Source organism: Equus caballus, chromosome 5 (assembly GCF_041296265.1).
Source record: "Equus caballus isolate H_3958 breed thoroughbred chromosome 5, TB-T2T, whole genome shotgun sequence".
In the NCBI taxonomy this organism is placed as follows: Eukaryota; Metazoa; Chordata; class Mammalia; order Perissodactyla; family Equidae; genus Equus; species Equus caballus.
In genome coordinates this window covers 1693897-1719044 of record NC_091688.1, presented here as the reverse complement: position 1 = coordinate 1719044, position 25148 = coordinate 1693897, and the positions used below count along the sequence as shown (strand labels likewise).

Below are 25148 nucleotides of genomic sequence, written 5' to 3'. Positions count from 1 at the left end.
GGGACAACTCCAGCGAGGGACTCTCTCATCCGATCTCTTTTGCTAGAAATTACCGTGTGTGGCAAATCATCACCCTGAATTGTTACAGCTCCTCTTCTTCTTTTTAAAAATAGTATCACCCATTTGTGTGAAACTTTCCACTTTGTATTTTCATTTCTGTTTTATGGAGCCTTTCAGGAGTTGCATCGGGGTCTTGCAAAGATGCGGAGTGGCCAGTGGGGAATACGGGAACAAGTCAAAGGGGGGAAGTACATGGGGAGGAGCTCGCGGCTCCCGCCATGCCCGCAGCCTTCACACACACTCACCCAGCAGAGATTCATGTGAACCAGTGGCCCCTTTTTATAAAATGCTGAAAGCCTGTGGAAAGGCGAAGCCTTCACATTTTACGCTGAATTAACCCAATTATCCTGACATCACAGCTAACAGCACCCACAAGGTATGAGATGTTGGGAGACAGGAGAGAACATTCTGAAGCAAGAATTACAAAAATTTTAGAGCCTAATGGGCTTAAAGATAACTAGTCTGAACCCTTACTTCACAGGTCCCAAGGCAAGGCACTGGGAGAGCTCAGACTCAAAATCACCTTTCCTCTTCAATTCAGTTGAGGAACTCACACCATGCAACTGTGAGAGAAGAGGTCTGGCCTGGCTGAAAGATGGGGTCTTTCCACAGCAAGAAAGACAGAGGGCTCTGTGCCTGGGGAAGGGGAGAGAAAGCAGGAGGCCAGAAAGAGGCGGTCGTCAAGTTCTGTCTCCTCCGTAACTGTGTCCAGGGCTCGGCGACAGTGTGTCAATAAACGTCCTCTCTATTTGCAGAAGCCTAGTTGAGATCCTCAGAGCTGGTTTGGAAGGCTACAAACCTCAGCTTCCCCTTACCCAGCACGGTCTCTCCACTTCAAGAAACCAACTGAACTTCCATTTAAAGCTCTTTAACGACATTTTCACATCCCCCTTTTCCACACCTGGAGAAGGAAAGTCAGAAAAGGAGGATGCGATACAAACGTGATGGGTTTCCCTATTTCCAGGGCATTTTCAGCCTGCTTTCCAGTGTCTACTGTGTCTGGAAAGTGAGAGTCATTTAGGGTAGCATGGAAATATTGCTGGCCTCGGTCTTGTTTCCTTCCTTTTCTTTGCTATTAAAAAATTTTCGCTGTGATCTCAGTAAGGTACCCCACTTCTGCTGGCGTCTGGATTCTGCAGCTCTTCTCTCTCCTCAGGGACACACATAGGGAGTAGGAACGCGTTTTTACCTGAGGAGAACGTGCAAGCACACGCTGAGGTAAGGGAAGCTTATACCCGAGTGGAACGAGTCCCATCCAGGCTCCGGTTTGGGAGTTCGGCCCCAGCCCGGACTACAAGTCCCAGGAGACCCCGCGGTGACGGCGCGCTGCACTGATCCTTCCCTCGCTCTCCGGACAGTGGGGTAAAGGTTCCGTTGCGGCGCACTGCGGCTTGGTGTGTTTTCAGCGGCGGTGACGGAGGCGGGGAGCCCGGCGACGGCAGGCGGGGGCGTCGGGGGCGGACTCCTCCTCCCCCGAGCCTGGGGGCGGGGAGGAGGGGAGCCGGCCCGGCCGGGACGCGCCGCGGCGGCCAGCGGGCTGGGCAGATGGAGGGCGACGGCGCGCCGCGGGCGGGCGAGCCGGTGTCGGGGCCCGGCCCGGGCGGCGGGCCGACCCGCGAGCTGTGCCGGGGCCTCGGGCGCTACCGCCGCTACCTGGCCCGGCTGCGGCAGAACCTGCGCGACACGCAGAGCTTCTTCCGCGACATCGAGGGCTCCCGCGCCCGCGGCCGCCCCCCCTCCCCCGCGAGCGCCGGCGGCCCCGAGCGCGGCCCTGCCGGCGACGTCGCCGAGCCCGGGCTGCAGGCGGGTAAGGAGGCGGCGGGCGGGCGGGCGCGGGGCCGCGGCGCGCATCCTCCGGGCTGGCCGGGGCCTGGGCGGGGGCCGCGGCGGCGGGAGCCCGGGAGGGCCGGGGGCCGGGCGGTGCGCGGGCGGCGCGGGGCGGGGGTCTGCAGGGAGCGGGGCTGACCCCAGGAGGGGAAAGCCGCTCAGAGTTCGCGGTGGGCGCTCGTGGGTCCGAGCCCCAGTTGAGGGATGGAGGAGAGGAGGGGTGGACGAGGGGCAGTCGCAGGGGGCCCCGGGAGGCGGGGGAGGCCCGGGAGCTCTAGTGGGTTGAATGTGTGTGGATTGTGCGCGCGTGTGTGGTTATGCATGTAAGTGTTTTTACACCAATCGTGAGGCAGCTCTCTGAAGAGGTAAGGAATGTACCCTGAATGGGGCTAGGGTCGCTAAAGGGAATGCTATCTGATGGTGCCAGGGGGTTTCCAGAGGTGTTGCTTGTGCTGGCGGTGAAGTTGGAGCGGGAGGGGATCGCTCTTGGTCCTGACGCTCCTCGACGTGATCCCCTCTGGGATGTGTGGGGGCCCTAAAGCGCTCACAGTCGCGCAGGGTCTTTGATCTTTCCTAATTTCTTGCTTCCTCTGAAACTGCTATAGGTGGGGAACTGGAGGATTTGTTAACTACTGCGTCTAATTAGGAAATAAACGAGGTTGGAAGGGAGAAGGGACTGGCATCCCACGGAGACGGATGCCTTGGGGACAACAGCAGAGAAAGTGTGTTTAATTTAGTGATTCTCAAACTGGTGTGTATTAAAATCAAATTAAAATTTAAAATATCTCAGGCCGTCCCACAGATCGATTGAGTAGGCCTCGTGGGTGGGTCCTCAGAATTTAAACGTAGCAAGTCCCCTGGGCAGCCTGGTGCAGGTGGTCTGCAAACCGGCTTTCAGAAACACAAATTTAGGTGCTGATAGCAAATTTGAACACGCGACTCAGAACGGAATGAATTGTTAAACTCTTTAGAGTTTGTGTGTTTGGCCCTATATTTCCAGAGTTGCATGTTTAATATCCTAAGTTTGTCTGAAACTCAAAAAATGGTGATAAAAAGAAGATAGTGTCATTCTGGTATGGTCCTGAATGATGCTGTTACGTTTAGTTGGCCTGAATGTAAATAAAAAAGCTTTGATTTTATCTCAGGAGATGAATGGGAGGAGGGGGATGACCAGCTTTTCTGAAGTTGCGGTTTTGGCATCTTCTGCCCAGAGGGTTGCTGTCTGAAAATGGACCTTCAGAGGGCCGACTTCAGTGCGGCTCCCAGAACACAGCTGTTGTAGTGTTTTCTGAGATGAACCCCAGAATGTGTACTTTCACCCTCTCCCTGAGCAGTGCTTTCCAGCGGCTTTCCCTACTCAGAAGTTCTTCTCATAGTTGTCTAAAAAGCCCTGTGCTGTGTCATTTTATAACAACTGTTTGCTTTAGAATTCCTACTGGAAGTTCACCTGTCGCTCGCCTCAGAGAGGTGGCCGTTTCCCCGGCACCTTGGTTGGCTCTTGTTTTTGTGCTTTAAAAGCCAACTTGAGAGATACAAATGTACCTTTGTATTTTGCCTCATGGCTTTTCTAGTTGACTGCATCATGAACTAATCTCTGTGTGTTTAACTCTCTTCACCCTCTGGAGTCTGTCCATCTGAAATAAAAACCATGGGAGGGTGCAGGTGGCAGGAAGTGAAAATGGACATCAGGGCAGATGAGTAGGGTCGTGCTTCCTATGTATGTTTTGGGGATGCTGTTTTCCCAGCTGTTTAGGTAATCATGTTAGAAAGTAGAAACTGCTCCTAAAAAGACAAGAAGTTCTTATTCTCCCCTTTTACAGGCTGTCTTTGCAAGGTCAAGTTCATTTGGAGACTCACCTTTCTTATAGGAATGTTGGTTTCTGATTAATAGCAACTTGGAATGTTAAGAGAAGGAACACTCAATTCTTAACCTAACAAACCTCTAGAGGGTTCTAATCGCCATTTCAGAATGGACGTGTGCTTCTAGGTTGGATGTAGCATATAGCGTTTGAGCAATTGAGTATGGGGATTAACTCTAAGTTTTTATTATTTCACTTTTAACCACAAAGGAAATGGAAAGGACCCAAAATAATGCTTCCTTCTTAATTTTGAGTTTTGTATTCACTGGGGCAGCATAGAGAGGATATATGCGTATGACGTTTTAGAAGTTAGAGTAGGTGGTCTAGAACTCTAAAATCGAGTAGCTTGGCCTGTACAAATAAAACGGAATTATGAGTGAAATTTCCTTGCTTCAGGTCCTCCTCTGCTGTCCAAATCATTGGTCTTCTTTTCACTTAACTATAGTGGTTGAGAGCCCTTCTATCTGGTGATTTTCCTCTGTCAGAGCGGTCAGAAATAATGAGGTAAAGGCTTTGAGCACCTCTGAAGAAAGGCAGAAAGGAGTGTTATACAAAGTAGCAGAGGGAAAAGTATTTTTCTTGTTTTACGATCCAGTAGAGGTCCCAGTTGTTGCAGTGCATCAAAAACTACTCAATTTTAAGAAATTGGAGTGACTCAACTGTGTCTGGTTGGAATGTGTCTAGCCTGTGCTGCTTGCCTTAGTGCTGGTCCCACCCCTTCCTAACTGAATGACCTTAGGCAAATCACAGCTGTGCTGTGCTACGGTTTCCTCATCTGGAAATGGGGAGTGTAATAATAGTACTTGTCTCCAGGGTCATTGGGAGTTAATGTATGCATGCGTTTAGAACAGTGCCTGGTGAGGTGCTGTGTAAATATTAGCTATTAGTAGTATTCAGTGAACATTTGAGTGCCTGGTATGGGGGATAAAGGGTCAAAGACATTGGCCTTGGCCTTGGGTTAGTGGAGATCAGTCTTTCCCTTCTATACTTTTCTCCTAAGAAAGAGCAAACAGTTATAGTTATCATCACCCCAGTACACCTATTTGTTTATGTTGGATGAAGGATGAAAAGGACTAGGAAGACCTGAACTTGGTCTTCAAGAAAGGCATGATCTGATCTCAGCCATTATATATGTGCAACGCGTAAAGCAGAAAAAGGGCAGAAAGCTAAGGTATGCCTAGATTTTAGGCATTTTATGTGAGTTATAATTCTTAGGTTTTTATAGTTCTTTGCCCTTGGTTAGAGGACAACTTAGTTCCTCCAACAGTCTTCATCCTCTTTTTGTCACACCTAGTGTATAAATTGGTTGCCAGAAATAAAAAGAAGAGGAGGGGACCGGCCCCGGGGCCAAGTGGTTAAGTTCACATGCTCCACTTCGGTGGCCCTGGGTTTCGCCAGTTCGGATCCTGGGTGCGGACGTGGCACCGCTCATCAGGCCACACTCAGGTAGTTTCCCATGTGGCAGAACTAGAAGGACCTACAACTAGAAGATACAGCTATGCACTGGGGGGCTTTGGGGAGAAGGAGAAGAAAAGAGAAAAAAGGTTGGCAGCAGCTGTTAGCTCAGGGCCAATCTTTAAAAAAAAAAAAGAAAGAGGAAAAGCACTAGTACATTTATTTAAAATAGACATTTTTCTTGAACTTCTTAGATAGCAGTTTGTATGGATGATAAAGTCTAAGTGCCAGAGTGACATTTGGGGAAGGGACGGACAGTTGGGGGAGGGGATTCTTCACAGCCTGGTTCCGTAGAGCTGCCATCTTCATGGCTGAGGGGTGGAGAGAAGTTGGGGTGTTGGGGTGAAAGAGCAGGAGACTGGGATGGGCATGCTTTCTGGTAGTTTGCCATCATCTGTTTAGAAGAGCTGCCGTGCGTTTCAGCATAAGCTCCGCAGAGATAGTGCTCTAATTGTGGTCCTTATTTATTACTTGTATTGCCTTAGATGAACAGAACCCATTTTCCCAAGTACATCTAAAACTTCACTTTCTCTCTCCATTTTCTTCCTATATGGATGCTGCATATACTGGTCAAAAGCAAGCACAAGCGTATGAATCAGACCTGGGTTCCTGTTCCAGTTCAGCCTCTTAAACTGTGTGACTTGGGGCAAGTTATTTAACCTACTTGAATCTTGGTTTCTTCCTATGTAAAGTGGGAGTGATACAGAATGCCACATATCGTATGGTTCCATCTATGTGAAAAGTCCAGAATAGGTAAATTCATAAAGAGAGACAGTAGATTAGTGATCACCAGGGGCTGGGAGAGAGGAGGATGGAGAGGCACTGCTGATGGCTACGGGGCTTCTTTCTGGGGTATGAAAATGTTCTGGAATTAGATAGTGGTGATGCTTGCACAACTTTGTGAATATACTAAAAAAATTTTGTACACTTTAAAAGGGTGAATTTTGTGATCTGTGAATTATATCTCAATAAATAAATAAAATAGGAGTGATAATGTTTATCTCATGAAGTTGTGACATTTACAGTAAAGCCCTTAGCACCGGCATGCATTTAGTCTGAATACATGTGGCTGTTTGTGTGTGCGGATGTAGTTGTGAACCTAGATTGGGAAGCTGGAACATGGTGGGCGTGGGGAAGACTAAGGAGCAGAAAGGTGGAATGTGGGACACAACAGTTTTGAACTGGAGCCAGATTTAGGCCCCGGTGTCTGGGCTCCCAGTCTAATTCTGCTTCCGTGACTCCTCCCTTCTTCTTTTCTGACCTGGCCATGGGAATATAAAATGCACCCTGTCAGTGGAGAGATTTTGTTACAAATGAGTCACAACCTAGGCTCCATAGCTTGCCGTGGAACCATAATTTACTTCAGTGGGAGACTTTATCCAGTTGAATGAGTATAACGCGACACTACCTGCTCAAGCTTCTTATTCCAGTTGCCGGTCCCTGTCGTTGAGGGCACCAGGCCCCTCTTCCCTGGTCTTGCTACCTCCAGCTCCCTGGAAGGAGCTCTGGGAGGCGGTGGCCTCTACAATACAGTGGCTCTGGGGACCCTTCCCGTTTACCACCTTTCCCCTTCCTAAGCTTCCTTTCCTAGGATCATGTTCCCGTTGCATCGGGAAGCCCACTATTAAAAAGGCTTGGATAATTCCATTTGCTCTTGAAAGACATTATCACCTGTAAGTTTATTATCATTTGCACTATGTTTAGTCTTAAAAGTCATTACTGATTTCATTATGGTTAGTTCTTCAGCCTTGCAAGTAGTTTTTAAAGAAAGCAGGATTTAAATAAAAACCCACTCTGGTCTTTAAATTTTGTTTTGGTCTGTCTGCTTTCCCAGCATCTCCTTTTTTTCTTCATGCCTCTGTTCTCTGTCTCAGTAGGTTAAGAACCTTCCTGCAGTAAATGTACTTCTCAAAAGCAAGCTTTTAAAAAGGCTCAAAAAATATGTTATTGAAGTAAAGGGGAATATGAATTTCACCTTAAACTTGTTCAATTCCTATAGGTTCTGGGCATAGGGATCCTACTTTTATTTGTTTATGTCTTTTTCTGATAGCTGTGGATGTATTGTTCTTATCCCGCTTACTAGATTGCGAACCCCTAAGGGTAAAGACTGTGTTTTACTCGTCTTTGTATCCCTTGCAATGCTTCCTATAGTGCTTTGTACATAATAGGCAAATTATTTCCATGGCTGGCAGATACTGGAATAATGTTTTGAAATTAAATGCAATTTAATTTCCACTTCAGAAAGGCGTTTTTCTCCCCCATAGAAGATATAGACTCTAGTAGATTTGCCCACATTCTATTATCTGGGCCCCTAAAAAAGAACAGTGATATGCATTTGACAGACGACTGATGAGGCTGGAGCTGCATTCTGTGCCAGTATCCCAAAGAATGATTTTCATGGCCCAAAGAATGAGTTACATACAATACCAGTGTACCAGAGCCCCACCATAATGTGGGAAGTAAATCCTTAATATTCATTCACTCAGCACACCTTTCTTTTTCTTTTTAATGTTTATTGAGTTAATGATAGGTTACAATCTTGTGAAATTTAGTTGTACATTATTGTTTGTCAGTCGTGTTGTAGGTGCACCACTTCACCCTTTGTGCCCACCCCCCACCCCACCTTTCCCCTGGTAGCCACTAATCTGTTGTGTTTGTCTACATTTTTAAATTTCTCATATGAGTGGAATCAGACAGCGATTGTCCTTCTCTGTCTGTCAGCATACCTTTCTTAATGCCTGACTCTGTACTGGCCACAAGACACTCAGTGCTGAACCGTGCCCAACTGACCAATATTATTAATTCCAAGTTGATGTTGTGCAAGAAGGATTAGTGTTTTCTCATGTTCCCTCTAGAGGATTTTCTACAGATTGGTTACCTACTTAATCATTAGCTGTCTTTGAGGGTGTGGGGATAATGCATATGGGAAGTTGTAAGATTAGATGGCATTGATAAAAACTGGAGTTGAGATGCTTTACTGACTTTCTGACAGAGTACAGGAAAATTAGTCCCAATCTGCCTTTGATGGAGTAACTGTAATTGTGGGTATGGTTCAAAAGCAGAATGCATTCATGAAGGTTATTGTTAGAGCGTCTTTTATCTCCCTCTGGTTCTCAGAAGGCACTCACAGAGAAGCCAGTATGAAGAGTATGAGGTGTGTGGGTGCATGTGGTTTTTCCCTAGCAGTTTTAAGACCTAAGTTGAGTTTGCTCCTTACGTCTTGTAGGAAAACAATTCACCTCTGGGGATGATGGGTGTTGCTTCCTATGCGGTCCAGGGAATCCAAATGGTGTCCTTCATATCAAGGGTGAGTCCATGTGGAGTAGGCAGCTCTTCTGCCTTAACTCTCAAAGGTCTGGTTGGAGTCCCCTGTAGGATTTCCAGGCTAAGTATATGCCACTCCATACTTGGAAATTGAGTCAATTCTTTGCCAAATGGGGAGTTTGGTGATCTTGGGGATCCTGGAACTTGACACCTGAACAGAGGAGAACAGATGTAGCAGTGGTTGAGATATGTGTCCCCTTGCTTAGAGCTGTAAATCCGCCTCTCTGAGAAAATGCCCTTATGTATAACGTTCTTCCAAGTCCAAACCAAAGCTCTGGAGGAAGGTTCGTTGGAGCATGGGGGCTCGTCAGTATCCCAGGGCCTGGTTGGGGTGCCCTCCCGTGCGGTGCCGCCTTCTGTCCCCTTCAGCAGGCGGTGTGCATGGTGTGGATGTGTTCCCCAGCTTTGGGTGGTGTGGCTGCGGGAGCTTTTTGGCCACAAGTCTTTGGAGTCGGGCTTTGTAATGGGCTGCGGCTCCCCAGGGTGGTGGCCTGTGGGCAGCAAGAGGAGGAGGAGGATGAAGGATTGTTTTGCTTTTCATTTGTCTAACTAAAAACGCATCAAAACGATCCTAAAGCATGATGATAGGTTATGTATTCTTAAAAGCCTTTGATTAAAAAAACCTCACACTTTTTAAAAAAATGCTCTCGTCCCTTTTCTTTTACTCAGATGTAAAAACAGTATAACTTTAGCTTCATCAGATTGAAAGTGTCACTGCCTTGTTATGCCCGACAGATTTTAGTGTAGTGTGTTTCCGTCTTCCAGTCTATGTAATGGGGAGAGAATTACAATTCCCAAGGATTGTTTTTGTCAAGCCAAACTTTCTAGAGCAAAGACTAAGGCCCTGTGATAAATCAGCTAGATTACAAGACTAATTTGAATAAAACCTCTCTCTTTATTCAAATTAGAGGGACAGTGACTGCATCAATATGGAGTTCACCTTTTAGGAACATTCTCTACAACATAGTCTGGCCTTAACTTTTAATATGGACATGTGTAGGTGCAAGGAGGAATGTGGGAAACAGCTAGTAGGAGAAAAGTCATTCTTAATCTTCCAGCATACAAGAGCCCCGCTGGGACACCTCCTTCAGTTTCTCCTGATCTAATTGGGCTGCTCTGCTGGGCCTGGTTCCCTGGAGAGAAATGGAGACGTTCTGCTCCAGCTTGGAAAAGGGGTTTGTCAGCACCTGGTGAGGAGGAGACCTGTTCTCCAGAAGTCGAGGTGTGTCCCCACCGCCGCGGGATCAGAAGGGGCCGCTGCAGGCCGAGCGAGGCCAAGCTCTTCTGCTGACTTGCTGTCCAGTGAAGTGGATGGTTATGGGTAACTTTCATCAGCGTGTCCTGCCCTGGAGCGTGATGTTTGTCTGTACTGCTCAGCTTGGAGGATTTGGGTTCTGAATCTGATCCTGAACTACTTACTTAGATGAGTGCCTTGAACTCCCCAGACCCCGAACTGGCAGCAGGAAACGATCCCAGAAAGTTTGAGGCGGCAGAAGGTGATGTGCAGGGCCAAAGTGAGACAGTGAAGACGCTGTTACTGTTTAAAGCCTATCATTACTGTATTGGATGTAGTTTTTCTTTTTTTCTTTGTCAAGTAAAATTCTATCTCTTGATCTCTTTCCTCTGAGATCCAGAACTAGATACACTTTACTAGGTATCCTTTTGGCTCCTTTTTCAAAAATTATTTTGAGGGGCAGGCCCAGTGGTGCAGTGGTTAAGTTCGCACGTTCCTCTTTGGGGGCCCAGGGTTCGCTGGTTCGGATCCCGTGTGCAGACATGGCACCGCTTGGCAAGCCACTCTGTGGCAGGTGTCCCACATATAAAGTGGAGGAAGATGGGCATGAATGTTAGCTCAGGGCCAGTCTTCCTCAGCAAAAAGAGGAGGATTGGCAGCAGATCTTAGCTCAGGGCTAATCTTCCTCAAAAAGAAAAAAATTATTTTGAAATAATTTCAAACTTCCACAAACGTTGCCAGAATAGTACAAAGAACTTTCATACCTGCTTCATGCAGATTCTCCAGTTTTTAACATTTTATTGCATTTGCTCCATCACCCAATCTCTCCCTCTTTCTCTCTCTTTCTTGTGTCTACCGTTTCTCAGAACCTTTTGAAAGCACGCTCTAGATAGGTGGTATTATCTCCTCTAGACACTCTGGTGTGCATTTCTCCCGAACAAGGATATGCTTCTAGGTACCAGCATACAACTCCCCAAATCAGGAAATTAACCTTCATTCAGTACTACCAGCCAATCCGCAGACCCCATTCAAGTTTTGCCAACTGTTGCAATAATGTCTCTCTTTTTTTTTGATCCAGGATCCTATGCAGGAGCACAGGTTGCATTTAGGTGTCATGTCTCTTCTGACTCCCTTAATGTGTAATAGTTCCTCAGCTTTTCCCTGGCATTTATATCTTTGACAGTTCAAAGAGTTGGCCTTACATTCTGTAGGATGACCCTCAGCCTGAATCTGTCTTGTTTTCTCATGGCTAGACTCAGGCCATGAGCTCTTAGCAGGACGAGGCCCAGAAATGGTGGGATGTGCATCACGTCGGGGTGCATGGTGTTAGCCCCGACCCTGGAGATGTTAAGCTTGATCCCTGGTCATGTTGTCTCCTCTAGGTTTCTCCGCCTTAAAGTCGCCGTTTTTCCCTTTGCATTTGCTTAGTCTTTTGTGGGGTGGTGTTCTAAGATTTCACTGATAGTCCTGTTCCTGAGAAAAACTTCCCTATACCAGACCCAGCTCCCGCTGACCGCTCCCGCCTGCCACGGGGTGCTTTTTGTATCCATCATTCCTTCTGTATTTCTTATTTGGTATTCTTTGGTAAGAAAGAGCTTTCCTTTTTGTTTGTTTACCTATTTATGTCAGTGTGGACTTGTGAATTTTTTCAGTGGATTATAATCTCTTTAAAAAATTTTTAGGCTTAAATTGTCCCTGATTTGGTCAGTGAGCCCCGCTTTGAGCTGGTTCCTGCGTCCTTTTGACGTCTTCCCACCATTGGATCATTCTTAATGGTTACTAGCTACAAAATGCTGCCTTCCACATGATAGAAACTCATCTGTGCAGCATGGGGTTGATTTCCTTCAAGGAACCGCTTCCATCTCTGCAGCTCATAAGTTATGGCCTCAGCTGCCACCTGCCTTTCTGTTCCCTCTGCAGCATGACCAGCCTCAGGAAAAGAAGGCGTCAGCAGGCTGCTGAGTGCAGTCTCTTCATTTCACATGGCTCCCAGGGGGTATGAGGCTGTGGGGAGTTTATCTCCCTCTCCCCAGGTGTCAGCACAATCCACTTTTTTTTTTTTTTTAAAGATTTTATTTTTTTCCTTTTTCTCCCCAAAGCCCCCCGGTACATAGTTGTATATTCTTCGTTGTGGGTCCTTCTAGTTGTGGCGTGTGGGACGCTGCCTCGCCGTGGTTTGATGAGCAGTGCCATGTCCGCGCCCAGGATTCGAACCAACGAAACACTGGGTCGCCTGCAGTGGAGTGTGTGAACTTAACCACTCGGCCACGGGGCCAGCCCCTACAATCCACTTCTTAAACGCTGTTGGCGATCTTAACGTGGCCACCAGGTAGGATAACCTGAGCGATGTTTCTGCCAGCTCGCCTTCTCAGCTTTCAACAAGAGCTTTGGCTGCTTAAGTACATTTCAGTCTCTAGTCTCCAGAAACCATCCCATTCAACCAAAGTACCGTGTCCTACTTGGTCCTGAAGATCCTGAAACCCAGCCTCCCTAAGCATGTGTTTTCCTTATGTGAGGACGCCTCCTCTGTAGTTCAGGATCCTTTAAATTAGACTGAAGGTCAGAGCGCTCCTTTGGAAATGATACATGTTTCTTGGCAGAATTATTTCTCTCTCGGCTCTTGGGATTTTTGTAGCTCAACACTTTAAAGCTTCTAGAAGAAAGACTGTATAACATTCATTTCTCAGCTTAGGAGTTGTCCTTTTCTTTACTCTTGGCACATATAGTTAACGAGAAATAAAATATCACTACTTATTTGTGGAAATGCATATTTGTGTCTCTGATTACGTCAGTGAATTACAGAATCCTTTGTATTTCATTCGTGTTAAAAGTGAGATAAAAAACTTTACTGGGGCCAGCCCCATGTGGCATGGAAGTTAAGTTCCTGCACTCACCTTCAGTGGCCTGGGTTCATGGGTTTGGATCCTGGGTGCAGACCTACACCACTCATCAGCCATGCTGTGGCAGTGATCCACATACAAAATACAGGAAGACTGGCACAGTTGTTAGCTCAGGGCCAATCTTCTTCAAGCAAAAAAAAAAAATTACTGAAGGAGGAAAACCCTTGGGTACCAGGAACAAGGATTGCAGTCCCAACTCTGATGAGGCCTAAATGAGCTCTGGAGCCCCGTCACCCTTCTGAGTTGTAATAGTGTGATAAGGCAAAGATAGAGTTCCATTTCACTTACTCCATATGGTGCCTTCCCTGCCTTGGTCATGGACTGGCCTTCACTCACCTCTCGTGTGTCTGCTATTGAGTGGGATGGAAGACAGGCAAGGAGAGTGTATTGATAGAAATTCATTGCTGTTACTCCAAAAACAACTTAAATAAAACATCTATCCTTATGGGTCACTGGAGATGTAAAAAGCCCATTGGCGTTCCTTCACTCCAGTTCTCCCTTCTTAGAATAGTCTTAACCTCAAACCCAAAGGGGCTTAATATAATACACACTGACTGATGAGTAAGCATTAAAAATTTCTCTGAAAAGCCCCTCCTATTTCTTTTAGAAAAGGGACTCTAGAGATCTTAGGTAGAATAATAACATTTTTAAAAAGTATGCACCAGGGGCCGGCCCTGTGGTCAAGTGGTTAAGTTCGGATGCCCTGCTTCAGCGGCCAGGGGTTCGTGGGTTCAGATCCTGGGTGCCAGCCTACCCACCACTCATCAAACCATGCTGTGGTGGTGTCCCACATAGCAGAACTAGAATGACTTTACACCTAGAATATACAACTGCGTCCTGGGACTTTGGGGAGGACCAAAGAGGAAGACTGGCAACAGATGTTAGCTCAGGGCCGATCTTCCTCACACACACACACACACACACACACACGAAAGTATGCACCAGCTACTGGTAATACTGTGTTTTCCCCCCAGCCTTTATTCCTTATGGTTCTGGACAGTTTTCACAGGGACTCTATCAGTCTGCTTTAAATTGGGGCCCAGCAATTGCTGAGTTGTGTTTGGCCCCAAATTGGGAAACAATGTGATGGGGGTGTGGGGGGGAGAAATTCCTCTTCTCTTCTCTTAGTCTCCACCCGGGCCTGAGAATCAGACTGACATGAGACAGATAAGCAGGAGAGAAGCATATGCATGTTATTAAATTTTGTATGTACAGGGGCGTCCCTAGAAGAGAATGAAGAAAGAAAGCTGAACATTTATCTACTGAAGGGACAAAGAGAAGTAGATTCTAACAGCGTGACAAGACAAGGGGCCTGGGCGAGGGCAGCTAATGGTGGAAAAGTAACTGGAAAATAAGAGTTAGTTTAACAAGGCTTATTTGTGCAGATTTTGCTTGGCCTTGATCCTGGGCTCTGGTGATAAGAATGTTGCCTTCCTCCTGGGACAGGGAGGGCATCTTCCAGATGGGGTTTCTCTCCTGCTTTCAGAAAGAAAAAGGGAGGTCAGCGCCCTTCTTATACCTGCTGTGTACAAGGGCCTTTAGCTCAAAATAATCCTTATGCCAAAGTGGCGTATTTTGGGATGGCATATTCCGCCGCTGGTCCGGGCACTGTCTACTATCAAGCACTAACCTGGCCCCCGGAGACCTGGGGACAGCTCCTGCACTGCCCTGTGTGCCACCTTTTATCTGCTTAGATAAATGGAGAAACATGGGCTCTTTTCTGCTTTTTTATTTTTATTTATTTTATTTTATTAATTAATTTATTTTAAAGATTTTATTTTTCCTTTTTCTCCCAAAGCCCCCCGGGTACATAGTTGTGTATTTTAGTTGTGGGTCCTTCTATTTGTGGCCTGTGGGGTGCCACCTCAGCATGGCTTGATGAGCAGTGCCAAGTCCATGACCAGGATTTGAACTGGTGAAACCCTGGGCCACCAAAGCAAAGCACATGAACTTAACCACTCGGCCATGGGGCCAGCCTCTGCTTTTTTATTTTTTTATTCTTTTTTTTTTTTTTTTTGAGGAAGATTAGCCCTGAGCTAAGATCTGCTGCCAATTCTCCTCTTTTTGCTGAGGAAGACTGGCCCTGAGCTAACATCCGAGCCCGTCTTCCTCTACATGTGGGACGCCTGCCACAGGGTGGGTTGCCAAGTGTTGCCATGTCCGCACCCGGGATCTGAACCGGTGAACCCCGGGCTGCCGAAGAGGAATGTGTGAACTTAACCACTGCGCCACCGCGCCGGCCCCTCTGCTTTGTTTTTTAAGCTAGTTTCCTCATCTATAAATGGGCATAATAACAGTTCTTGTCTGGTAGAATTATGAGCACTAAATGAGATGAGACAAATAAAGTGATGTATTTAGAAAGGACTCAGTAAATGTTAATGTGGAGGAGGAAAAATAATTTTCCCTCTACTAGGTTCTTGGCTGAGACACCGCCGTAATAAAAAGACAGATTAACAGGAGAAAAACAAACAAGTTTAATAACGTGTATGCCTCCTGTGTACATGCAGGAGACCCGGGAAAAAATAAATAACTTGCCAAAATGGCCCACCTTAAATATCATCTCCAGTGAAAGACCAAAGCTGTTGGTGTGGGGGGAGGCCGGTTACAGGAGGCTGTCGGGAAGAGCGCAGAGGAGACAGGAAGGGCTGTGCGGTGAAGTCCCTGCCTTCTGCCTTGAAAAGTTTCTAGAGATTTAGCACCTGAGAGGCAGACACTTTTACAAATGGAAATTTCCCTTGTAAATGTTTCTTACAAAGGAGTAACTTCTACTCAGTTTTCAGAGCTTCACCTGTGTCTGCTGTTTCTTAAAAATAACCAGCTTAAAATAATCCGTATGCCAAAGCAGCATGTTTTGAGTTGGTCTGTTTTGCTCCCTTTCCTTATCTGAAACAAATACGCAAAATGGGTGGCCGCTTTGGTTGCTCTTCTCCTGCTTCTAGTTTGAAGCCTTGTTTAGAAGTGACCCCATCAAGATCATCTGTATTTAAGAACCATCAAGGAAGAAGAAACAACCTTGGCTTGTACTTAAGACAGTTTGACTTGCCTTTTCCTGCAGGCGAGTTGGCAGGTTAATGTGCTCCAGCTGAGAGGCCCTGCTGTCACCTTCTGGCAGCCCCGTATGCAGATGCTGTTATATTAATTACAAAAGAAAACCCAATTAACTCAGAAGTCCTTTAAGGCTGGGAGGCGGCTGCTCCAGCTCTGAAACAGATCTTCTTCCTCCCTCCTACTGTCAGGCCCCAGTTTTTAATCTCTTCTCTAGAGAACTGTGGAAACTGCTCTGCAGGTCCTCAGAGCCCTGGCCAGTTCAGTCCACTTTTTGATCTGCAATTAGAATGGTCCAGGAAGAGCTTGCATAATTAAATTCACATAGAATTTAAAGCAAAAACAGCCAGACCAGCTTCCCATCCCCCTCAATGGTTTTTCTTTCAACAGTTAAAACCTGATGAAATCCTGGAATTTTAGAATTGGAAAGGATGTTAAAGATGATCTAATGCAACTCCGTCAGTTCACGGATGAGAAGTCCAGGGCTCAGAGAAGTCCAGCGAGCTGCCAGAGTCGCAGAGCTGGTCCGTGGTGAGGCTGGGGTCGGAGCGTCTGCCCTCTTCGCTGGTGCTCTCCCCCCTCGGTCTGCGCTCCTCCCTCACCTGCCCGTTTGCCCAGAGAAGCAAGGCGTGTGACAGGCTGGCTTCAGCTTCGTTCTCCCCACGCCCTTGTTCAAATCTTGTAGACATGTTGGAGATCATTGAAGAAGCTAAAGATTAGTGGGAGAAGCTAAGGGCTTGGCTAATGACGTATCGAAAAACAGATGGCGATGTTCGTGTTGAAGACCTTTCTTCAGTCCAATAGGTGACACGTAGAACCCTGGCAGGGTGCCTGGAAACAAAGATTAGAACTGGGCTCAGCATCAGCCCGCTTTCCCATTGCACTGGTCTGTGGTGTTTGACCCCAGCAGGTTTATTTGTGGTGACTGCTTTTGCCACTACAGAGACGGGGTGATAATTTGGGATGTGTCAGCTGTGGTTTGGGCTGATGCAGCATGTTTTACTGGCTTCCTAGAGTTGACACTTTGTCTCAGAGATATTGAGAGCTCTCCCTCTGGTTCTGAAAAATGCTTTTTGTTGCTTGGTTTTCATTCTCTGTTATCTGCTCTCCTAGGAGCAGCATTAGAGCTCATTTGGGTTTGTGGGTTTTAATTACGTACCAGCCTTTGTTAGAGGAGTTATAAAGGTTGTCAGTATGCACTTACACTTAAACACCTATCTGAAAATCTGAGGAGGCCTGGGAAAAGAGGGAAGATAGGAAGTGTAGATAAGAGTGAATGTAGCTGGACTTGTGCTCAGGCTGACACTATGGGCATTGAATTCCGTAAGGCGAGTGGGGAAGTCCTATTCTGTCCACATCTACTCTCATGTTGAGATGAAGGAGGTTTTGGGGAATGACAGTTGCTCCTAAGCTATTCGTCATGGTACCAGACTTTTCAGAATACTTAATAGAACCACTTATAGCTTTTTGTAGACAATTCTCCACAATAAATGGATTCTGACACAGAGCAGAGAAATGCATAACAGAACGCACTTACTATGTGTTGGGTGTTGAGGATATAGAGAGAAATATGGTGGTTCTTCCTGCTTTTGATAATTATAAATAGATAACTAGAATTGACTGTGCTAAATGTTTAATTGTGAACAGAATTGCTACTGGTCACATAATCAATTGGCTGGGCCCTCTTGCTTTTATTTTTATTTTATTTATTTATTTTTTGAAGATTTTATTTTTTCCTTTTTCTCCCCAAAGCCCCCTGGTACATAGTTGTGTGTTTTTTAGTTGTGGGTCCTTCTAGTTGTGGCATGTGGGACGCTGCCTCAGCATGGCCTGGTGAGCAGTGCCATGTCCACGCCCAGGATTCGAACCGGCAAAACTCTGGGCCACTGCATTGGAGCACGCGAACTTAACCACTCGGCCACAGGCCCGGCTCCTGGGTCCTCTTGCTTTTAGATTGTAGGTCAAAGATTAGACCAGTGATCTGGTGATCTCACTCTCGTGCTTAGTAAATACCTTGCGCAGATTTAGGCACTCATTTAATGCTCTTTGCTTTTTCAAAGGAACCCGCCTCTTTCCCAGGAGAGTAGATTTTCTTGTGTCAGTGTCCAGTGTTGCTGAGGTACGTGTACTAATGATGGACGACAGAAAAGGAAGGGCTGAATGAAGTGCGTGCCGGGGTGTGGGTGCAGGCTGAGTTCTTTAAACCTTTTGGTAGTGCCGTTTGTGGAAGAGGAGGTTTGAGGATTTGAAATAGTAAGTTCGTAGCCGGATAGGCACAGTCTGAAGTAGAACAACCTCTTAAATGAGTCAGGCCTCTCTCGCTTCAGTTACGGGAACAAAGTCAACAGCTTACGAAGGGTTTAATGCCGCTCATGGATAAGTGACTCCAGGGAGGACCGTTTCAGTTGGTGCCACCCCAGATTTCAATTAGGATGTGTGTGTTTGGCTCAGAGATGGGCCTTCTGATAGCTCAGAGCTGTGTGTCTGTGCCTTTCTGAACAAACGCAAGGGCTGCCTGAGTCCTGCACATGGGCAGGCACTGGCACCGAACACGGTGGGGATGATGGAGTTCAGAATCCCAGAGTCCCATGCAATTAATTCCTGCTTCTTTTTCCCAGACAGAGGTTCTTATACTTCAGGAAGCCTTTTGTTCTCTCCTGAATACTATTTGATCCTGTGGAAGCTAGCCATTTAGATGAGTGAGGTCGTCCTGAAAGAGTGTTTTTGAGCTAGATCACATCTCTTCTGGATTTGCCTGGATTTTATCCTGACAGGCGCTCTTTCCCTTTGTCCCACTCAGGGTCTTGTCACCCGTAAACTGAAGGAATATGATTTGATTAGGAGATATTGATCTTAACTGAGCACCCTATGTTTTAGGAAAACAGATGACTTGGCAGCAGAATGCTGTCACCAGCTATCAGAGAGATGAACCAGAAAAGCTTCTAGAGCTTATGCAAACTTGAATAACATTTTATTTCGACATGTGTGGAAATAAAGATTAGCTCACACATTTAGTTATAAAATATATCGTAAATGAGGAAAGTAGCAATCTGAAGCTGCGTGTGGTAGAGACGTTTGAAAGGGCCTTATGTGTTCAAGCGTTGGCTCTTCTACCTCAAGGCAGGTTTTCATTTTGACGTACTCAGGTGTAGTTTCTCTTGGACTCACATCCCAGTTAGTTCGTCTTTTCCTGCTTTGTCAGTTGAATGATCTTGTGCTTGTGATTGAGTCCTTGTAAAGTCCTTAGGCAATCCTTCCCCTGGATGAGGAAGCGGGGGAGGGTGGATCCTGTCACTGCCACCTTTCTGGACAGAAACAGCTGCTCTGGGATGAGCCTGGGAGGGGAATTTGGTTTGATATTTGAGAAGCCTTTTCTGACTGGGGTGTTTTCTTGATGCCTCCTTCAACCAAGAGCTTCCTAGAAACTTCTTCTCTAGGACCCTGGCGTCCTACTGGGGTCCCTGTGTGTCTCTCTACCCCTCCTCACTTCTTCTCTCTGTACTCCTTTCTCTTCCTCCACCCTCCCCTTCCCCAACCAGGCCAGCTGAGCTGCATTTCCTTCCCACCTAAGGAAGAGAAGTACCTCCAGCAGATTGTGGACTGCCTCCCCTGCATCTTGATCCTCGGCCAGGATTGTCACGTCAAGTGCCGGCTGTTGAACCTGCTCTTGGGCGTGCAGGTGCTTCCCACCAGCAGGCCGGGCAGTGAGGAGAGCTGCAAGCTTCGGCGCCTCCGCTTCACCTACGGGACTCAGACTCGGGTCAGCCTGGCGCTCCCCGGCCAGTATGAACTAGTGCACACGCTGGTTGCTCACCAGGGCAACTGGGAAACCATCCCTGAGGAGGACCTGGAGGTCCAGGAGGACGGTGAGGATGCTGCCCATGTCTTAGCCGAACTGGCGGTGACGATGCACCATGCACTCCTGCAGGTACCGACTTCATACTCGTATAGCAACTGTACACATACAGACCAGCTTTCCTTGTATTGGAGCTTTCTCAGAAAGTAAGTTGGCAGTGTATACTCTGGGCTCTGAGCATCAGCTGATGGAGTGAAAGGAACATAACCTAGGAAGCTGACAGACAAGGCTGTGGCAGTGCCGTCCCTGCCTCTGCCATCGTGCTGCGAGGCCCTGAGCAGGCTCCTTGTCTCCTTGTCTCCCTTTCTAAAAGGGAAGGAATGTGATACTTTCATCTTGACATGCTTTTACAGAATAGTCGTGATCAGAGTTAGAAACCCTTTTTCATTTCTTAGCAGGAAGATATTGCTAGAATTGTCTCTAGCCGTCTCGTTCTAAAAGAAATGGTAAGATGATGGGTAATTAATGTTCTTATTAGATTGAGACTACGTGAAGAATTTTGTGAGTTCTCCTTAGACCTGGCCATTATTTTCTAAACGGGGTAGACCATGTCTCCTGCTTTCTGAGGAACTTGGGAAGGTGAGAGCAGGTCTTGCTCAATGTAAGGAGATCTGGAGATCCCGTCATCTGAAGAATATCTTTGCTTCTCTCTTGAAGTAAGTTCCCAGAGACAGCACTGGCCTGGTGGCACCTCCAGAGGGATCGTATTGTCCGTCTGGCACTTGCGTATCCACTTAAGAAGGACTCGTCTCATGCTGGGCTTCCTTTCCTACCGTATAGCTGTGACTGGGCTGTTTGATTAGACCAAGTGGGGATTGGCAAAGGTGTGACTGTCAGGGGTCAAGAGTGGGTGGGAATAAAAGAATGCGGGCCTGCTCAGAGCGGAGAGAGTGTCGCCTTGGCTAGCTGTGCGGAAGGACGGGCTTGTTTGGCAGGGCTAGGAGGGGAGTTTCTTCTTTTTAGTAGCCCCTTCACCTACTCCTGTTCTCAAAGGCTTGATCTCTCAGTCAGTGAATGGGTCCTTTGGTTGTGGCCATGGCCTATGACACTCTAAAAGTAGAAACTGTCATCTCATTTCCTTCCAGAGTCCAGATTTCTTTTATCTTGATAAATGCCGGAGGGGGCTACGTATACAAGCAGCATTTCTCTCAGCTCAGTTTCAGTGGGGCTTTCCCTGCTTCACACTGAGGGCCTGCGCTGCTTGTCTCCAGGACGACGTGAGAGTTCTTGGGTAACTGACAGCAGGCCTTGTTTACTGACCGAGGCTGCTCAGTTGATGCGTGAACTTCTTCGCGATGCGTATGTGTCTGGTCCATCTACACTCTCTGGTATACCACCCTGGTCTAGTTCCCTTAAGTTTCCAATAGATCAGCAGTTTTCCAAGTTTTTAGATTTTAATTCACTGTAAGTAGAAACATTTAATATCAGGACTCAGTACATATATACACATATACATTTGAAATAAAGTTTCGTGAAACAATACTTTTACTTCTTGCAAAACACACTGATGTTTTCTTCTCTATTCTATTTGACTTCATTTTTTAAAAATGATGGTAGCAACCCAGTAAATTGATGCTCTGACCTAATACATTGTGACCTGCAGCTTAAAAAACACTGTTAAATACCTGAAATGAAGGCTGTAGGGTAGGTGGTGATTTTTCCTGTTCTTGCCTTTTAAAAACAATCTTGGAATGTGAACAGAGCCATCCGCAGGAGAGACAAATGTTTTGATTGATTCCTGTGTCCCTTCGTCTTACTGGCTCATTTACTTTTGTTCCGTGAATTGAGGGGATACGAGACAGCCACAGGAAGGAGAGTGGGAGCCGTTCCCAAGCGCGTATCTGAGTGTACGTCTTCCTCGTGAGAGTCCCAGTGCTTGCTCCTGCCACGCGCTAAGTGTCAGACTGAGCTGGCGATTGAGGCGGCGACCAGGTTGGGAAGTTGAGATGCCAAATCAGCCTTCTCTCCACACAGTTGAAATGTGTATTCTCTTTCCTGAGGAATATTCTTCTCTTTTCTTGAGGAATTCTCTAGCCTCTCGTGTTCTTTTTCGTGTGGTTTGTGAGGCTTCCTTAGCCAGTGTTTCACCGGATCTGCTTTATTCTCCAATGGTTTTGATGTAGAAATAGCAACAGGCCCCAATGGTTCTAAGTTTAGAACCCCTTGATGTTGGCCGCAGAGGGGCCTTAGCAGCCTTTGTGGAGCTCAGACCCTGCTCTGTCACTAGAGTCAGGCTCCTGTCTCCATTAAAGACATCAGTCATGCTCAGCTCACTGCTGCGAGCGTTCCACAGCTCCCTTGCAGATTTTTCATGACAGTGAGAAAGACCTTTTTGTTTAGCTCCCATTACATTTAGGACCAGGGAGTTACCTCTAAGCAGCCGGTCCATTTGGTTTGTAAAGGGAGTGGCAAAGAAAGGAAACATGTAGCTGAAGGAAACCAAGATTGAATTAGGGGAAATGAGATGTTCATCTCAACTGTCAAATTATCAAAGCAGAATTTCCCCTCCCCTCTTATACAATGGGCATTCTTCTAATAGGTTGCTTTAATATCCTCATAAATTAGCCATTTTCAGTTTGTTCCAGAATAGGCCACCTCACATGGCCTCATAGTACTTGGTATTCCCAGCTTTTTAGCTCTCGGTCCCCTGAGATTCTCAGTTCAAAGTTAAGCAGTGGAGGAGCACTGTTAAGCCTTTAGTTTGTGAAACCCCATTTAGTGTTAAAAACAGTCATTTTCCAGTTGGCAGCACATTTCACCATTCATGTTCGCTGGGTCTGTCTCCATGTGTACACACCACTTCCCCTTCCCACCCTCACCCCCCTTCTGGCACCTCCTTTTTTCTCTTTCTGTTTTTCCTCTTGCGAGTCCAGGGCAACACAGTTGCCGGCCTCAGAGTTGCCTCAATCTGATGTCGGTTGGCGTGTGTGTGTATTTTTTTCCTATGAACACCTGTAAGAAAAGGAATAAAGAGAAGCAGAGATGATTAAACTCCCTCAGTCTGAGATGGGATTCCTGCAGCTTAGCAGTGCCCTTCCGCTCCCTGTGGCAGTTCTGCAGTTCTCAGCTCTGCGCCTGTCAGTAGCCTGTTTATCCCCACCAGGTGTTTTCTGGCCTTTGGACAAATGTCCGTGTCGCCTGGCAGCCAGACTGCCACACACTGACAAGGCTATTGGCTCATGGTGATGTCTGGTAGGGTATGTTTCAGGGAACCGAGGTAGATTAGTATTTCCAAGCAAGGTCTAATGACTTGCAAATAAACTTATCCTTTAACTCTAACCAGTTGGAGTAGTAAAGTTTTCTCTTTATAACCGCCAATCTCTAGCTCTCAATGGAAAAAATCTTTTTTGTGTGTGAGGAAGATTAGTCCTGAGCTGAAATCTGTTGCCAGTCTTCCTCTTTTTGCTTGAGGAAGATTGTCGCTGAGCTCACATCTGTGCCTATCTTCCTCTATTTTGTATGTGGGATGCCGCCATGGTGTGGCCTGATGAGTGGCGTGTAGGTCTGCACCTGGGATCCACACTCCATGAACCCAGGGCCACCGAAGTGGAGCACGTGAATCCAACCACTATGCCGCCAGGCTGGCCCCCAAAATCTATTTTTAACATCATACAGACATTGGTTTTTTTAATTTCTCAGCAGTTAATACTTTCACAACCCAAAATCATTATAAAGGATCTTACTTAAAATAACACTAATTTATGCAAAATTTTAACCCCCAAATTTGCTAATCATTGTTTGTTGCTAGAAAACTAGCTTCTCGAAATTTTTGTCTAGTTGTTGACATTTATTATGGCACCTTAGAAAACTAAATTTGTTATGTGTTGTTTACCTTTAGTTAGCTACCATATCTTCTCTTGAAAGTATCTAGATTCAAACATGACAGTTGATGGGTAAAAAGTAAGAAAGAAGGTAGGTGACGGGCCTCAGGGCAAGAAGATGCTTGTGGGAGAAGAGAGTATATGGGATTAGGTCCAGAATGGCCATTCCAAGGGAAAAGAAACCAAGTGGGCGTAATATGTATAAGAGAGAAAAATAAAGAATGATATTCTAGAGATGTAATTAAAATAAACCATGATTTTATGGGGCAAAAGAAAGGGGAACTAAAGTGATATGTTTGAAAAGGATATGGGAAGTTCAGGCAAATCTAAATTATAAATTCCCTCTAGGCAGTAATCCTATATTCTTTGAATTTGACGTCTCTCCTACCTTTCCCCTAGCAGACTAATATACATAGTGAAATGTAACCCTCCTGTCTGCATTGCTCTTTGCCAAGAAACCTGGGAATTACCTATTATAAGTTAATTTGCCTATTAAGGATATATGTGGTTTAGAGGCAAGATTTTACAAAAAATCCCTATACTCACTCTAGTAGCCTTGCTCTCTCTTAAAAGGAATAGCTTGAAGCTGAGGCTGGATCCTCTCAGTTCACCACCAATGGTTCGCTTGTGGCCTTCCGCGGTGAGCTGCTGGGGAGAAAATCTGGCAGAGATGGGAGTCTTAATCTTCCCCTTTTGTCTTCTCCCTTTTTTAGGATCCCATCTACCTCTTTCCTGCATCGGAGGGCTTCCCCCTCGGTTTCCACTATCTCAAAGATCTGTTTGTGTGTCCCTTTGCGTAGAGGATATGTGGCCAGCAAATCTCCCCTCCTTCAGAGACTCTGAGGTTGAGAGTCTTGTCAACAGGCAGGAGCTCTCTTTGGGGCTATCAAAATGCTTCTTCTTTTCACTTCTTTTGTAATGTCTCGGCCAGTCCTTGCAGGGTTGTTTCACAGCACGGCTTTTACTTCGAAGCCAGCATGTGCTTTTTAATATAGAGCCCCAGGATCGTCAGGGCCCCTGAAGTCGTCTCGTCCATCCTTCATTCTCCTTTCAGAACTTCCCTAACACCAGCCCAGATGGTTCTGACACACAGTGACCTCCAGTCACTGTATTTTTTTTTTTTTAAGATTTTTATTTTTCCTTCTTCTCCCCAAAGCCCCCTGGTACATAGTTGTATATTTTAGTTGTGGGTCCTTCTGGCTCTGCTATGTGGGACGCCACCTCAGCATGGCCTGATGAGCAGTGCCATGTCTGCATCCAGGATCTGAACTGGCAAAACCCTGGGCCACCAAAGCCAAGCGTGTGAACTTGACCACTCGGCCACGGGGCTGGCCCCCAGTTACTGTTAAAACATGGTCTCGTAGTCAGACGGACCTAGATTTACATGCTGGCTTTGTCCCTTCACTGGCTGTGGCTTTGGTGCTTGGTTCCGTGGTCCGTAAGACGGGGGTGGTAATCTGCATCTTTAGGACTGGTATGAGGCTTAAATGAGAGAGAATGTATAAAGCGCCTCACACAGTGTCAGGCACGCAGTGAATCGGTTCTCTTCTGCATTCGAGTGAATTAATCAGTGTCCTTGAGAAGAGGATTTCCTACTCTCGGTCACCTGTCCCTTCCCTGACAACCATCCCTGCTGGAACGCCTTCCTGTTGTCAAACTTAAGTCCTTGTGGTTCCAGCTTACTTATAGTTATTATTCTGCTCTAGTTAGGGACAAAGTTCTTCGTGATTCCATATGAACTACTTGTAATAAAGTGAAAAAAGAGAA

General features: G+C 46.4%; 1 protein-coding gene across 1 annotated transcript in view; it reads left to right on the top strand.

Moving 5' to 3' along the window:
• The first annotated feature begins 1505 nt into the window (after window positions 1-1505).
• The window catches only part of DSTYK (dual serine/threonine and tyrosine protein kinase), a 47208-nt gene continuing 23565 nt past the window's right edge, over window positions 1506-25148 (top strand). The window contains exons 1-2 of the mRNA XM_023640389.2: window positions 1506-1867; window positions 19244-19632. Coding sequence (XP_023496157.2) covers window positions 1606-1867; window positions 19244-19632 — 651 coding nt within the window. The 5' untranslated portion in view covers window positions 1506-1605. The remainder of the gene's footprint in view (window positions 1868-19243; window positions 19633-25148) is intronic.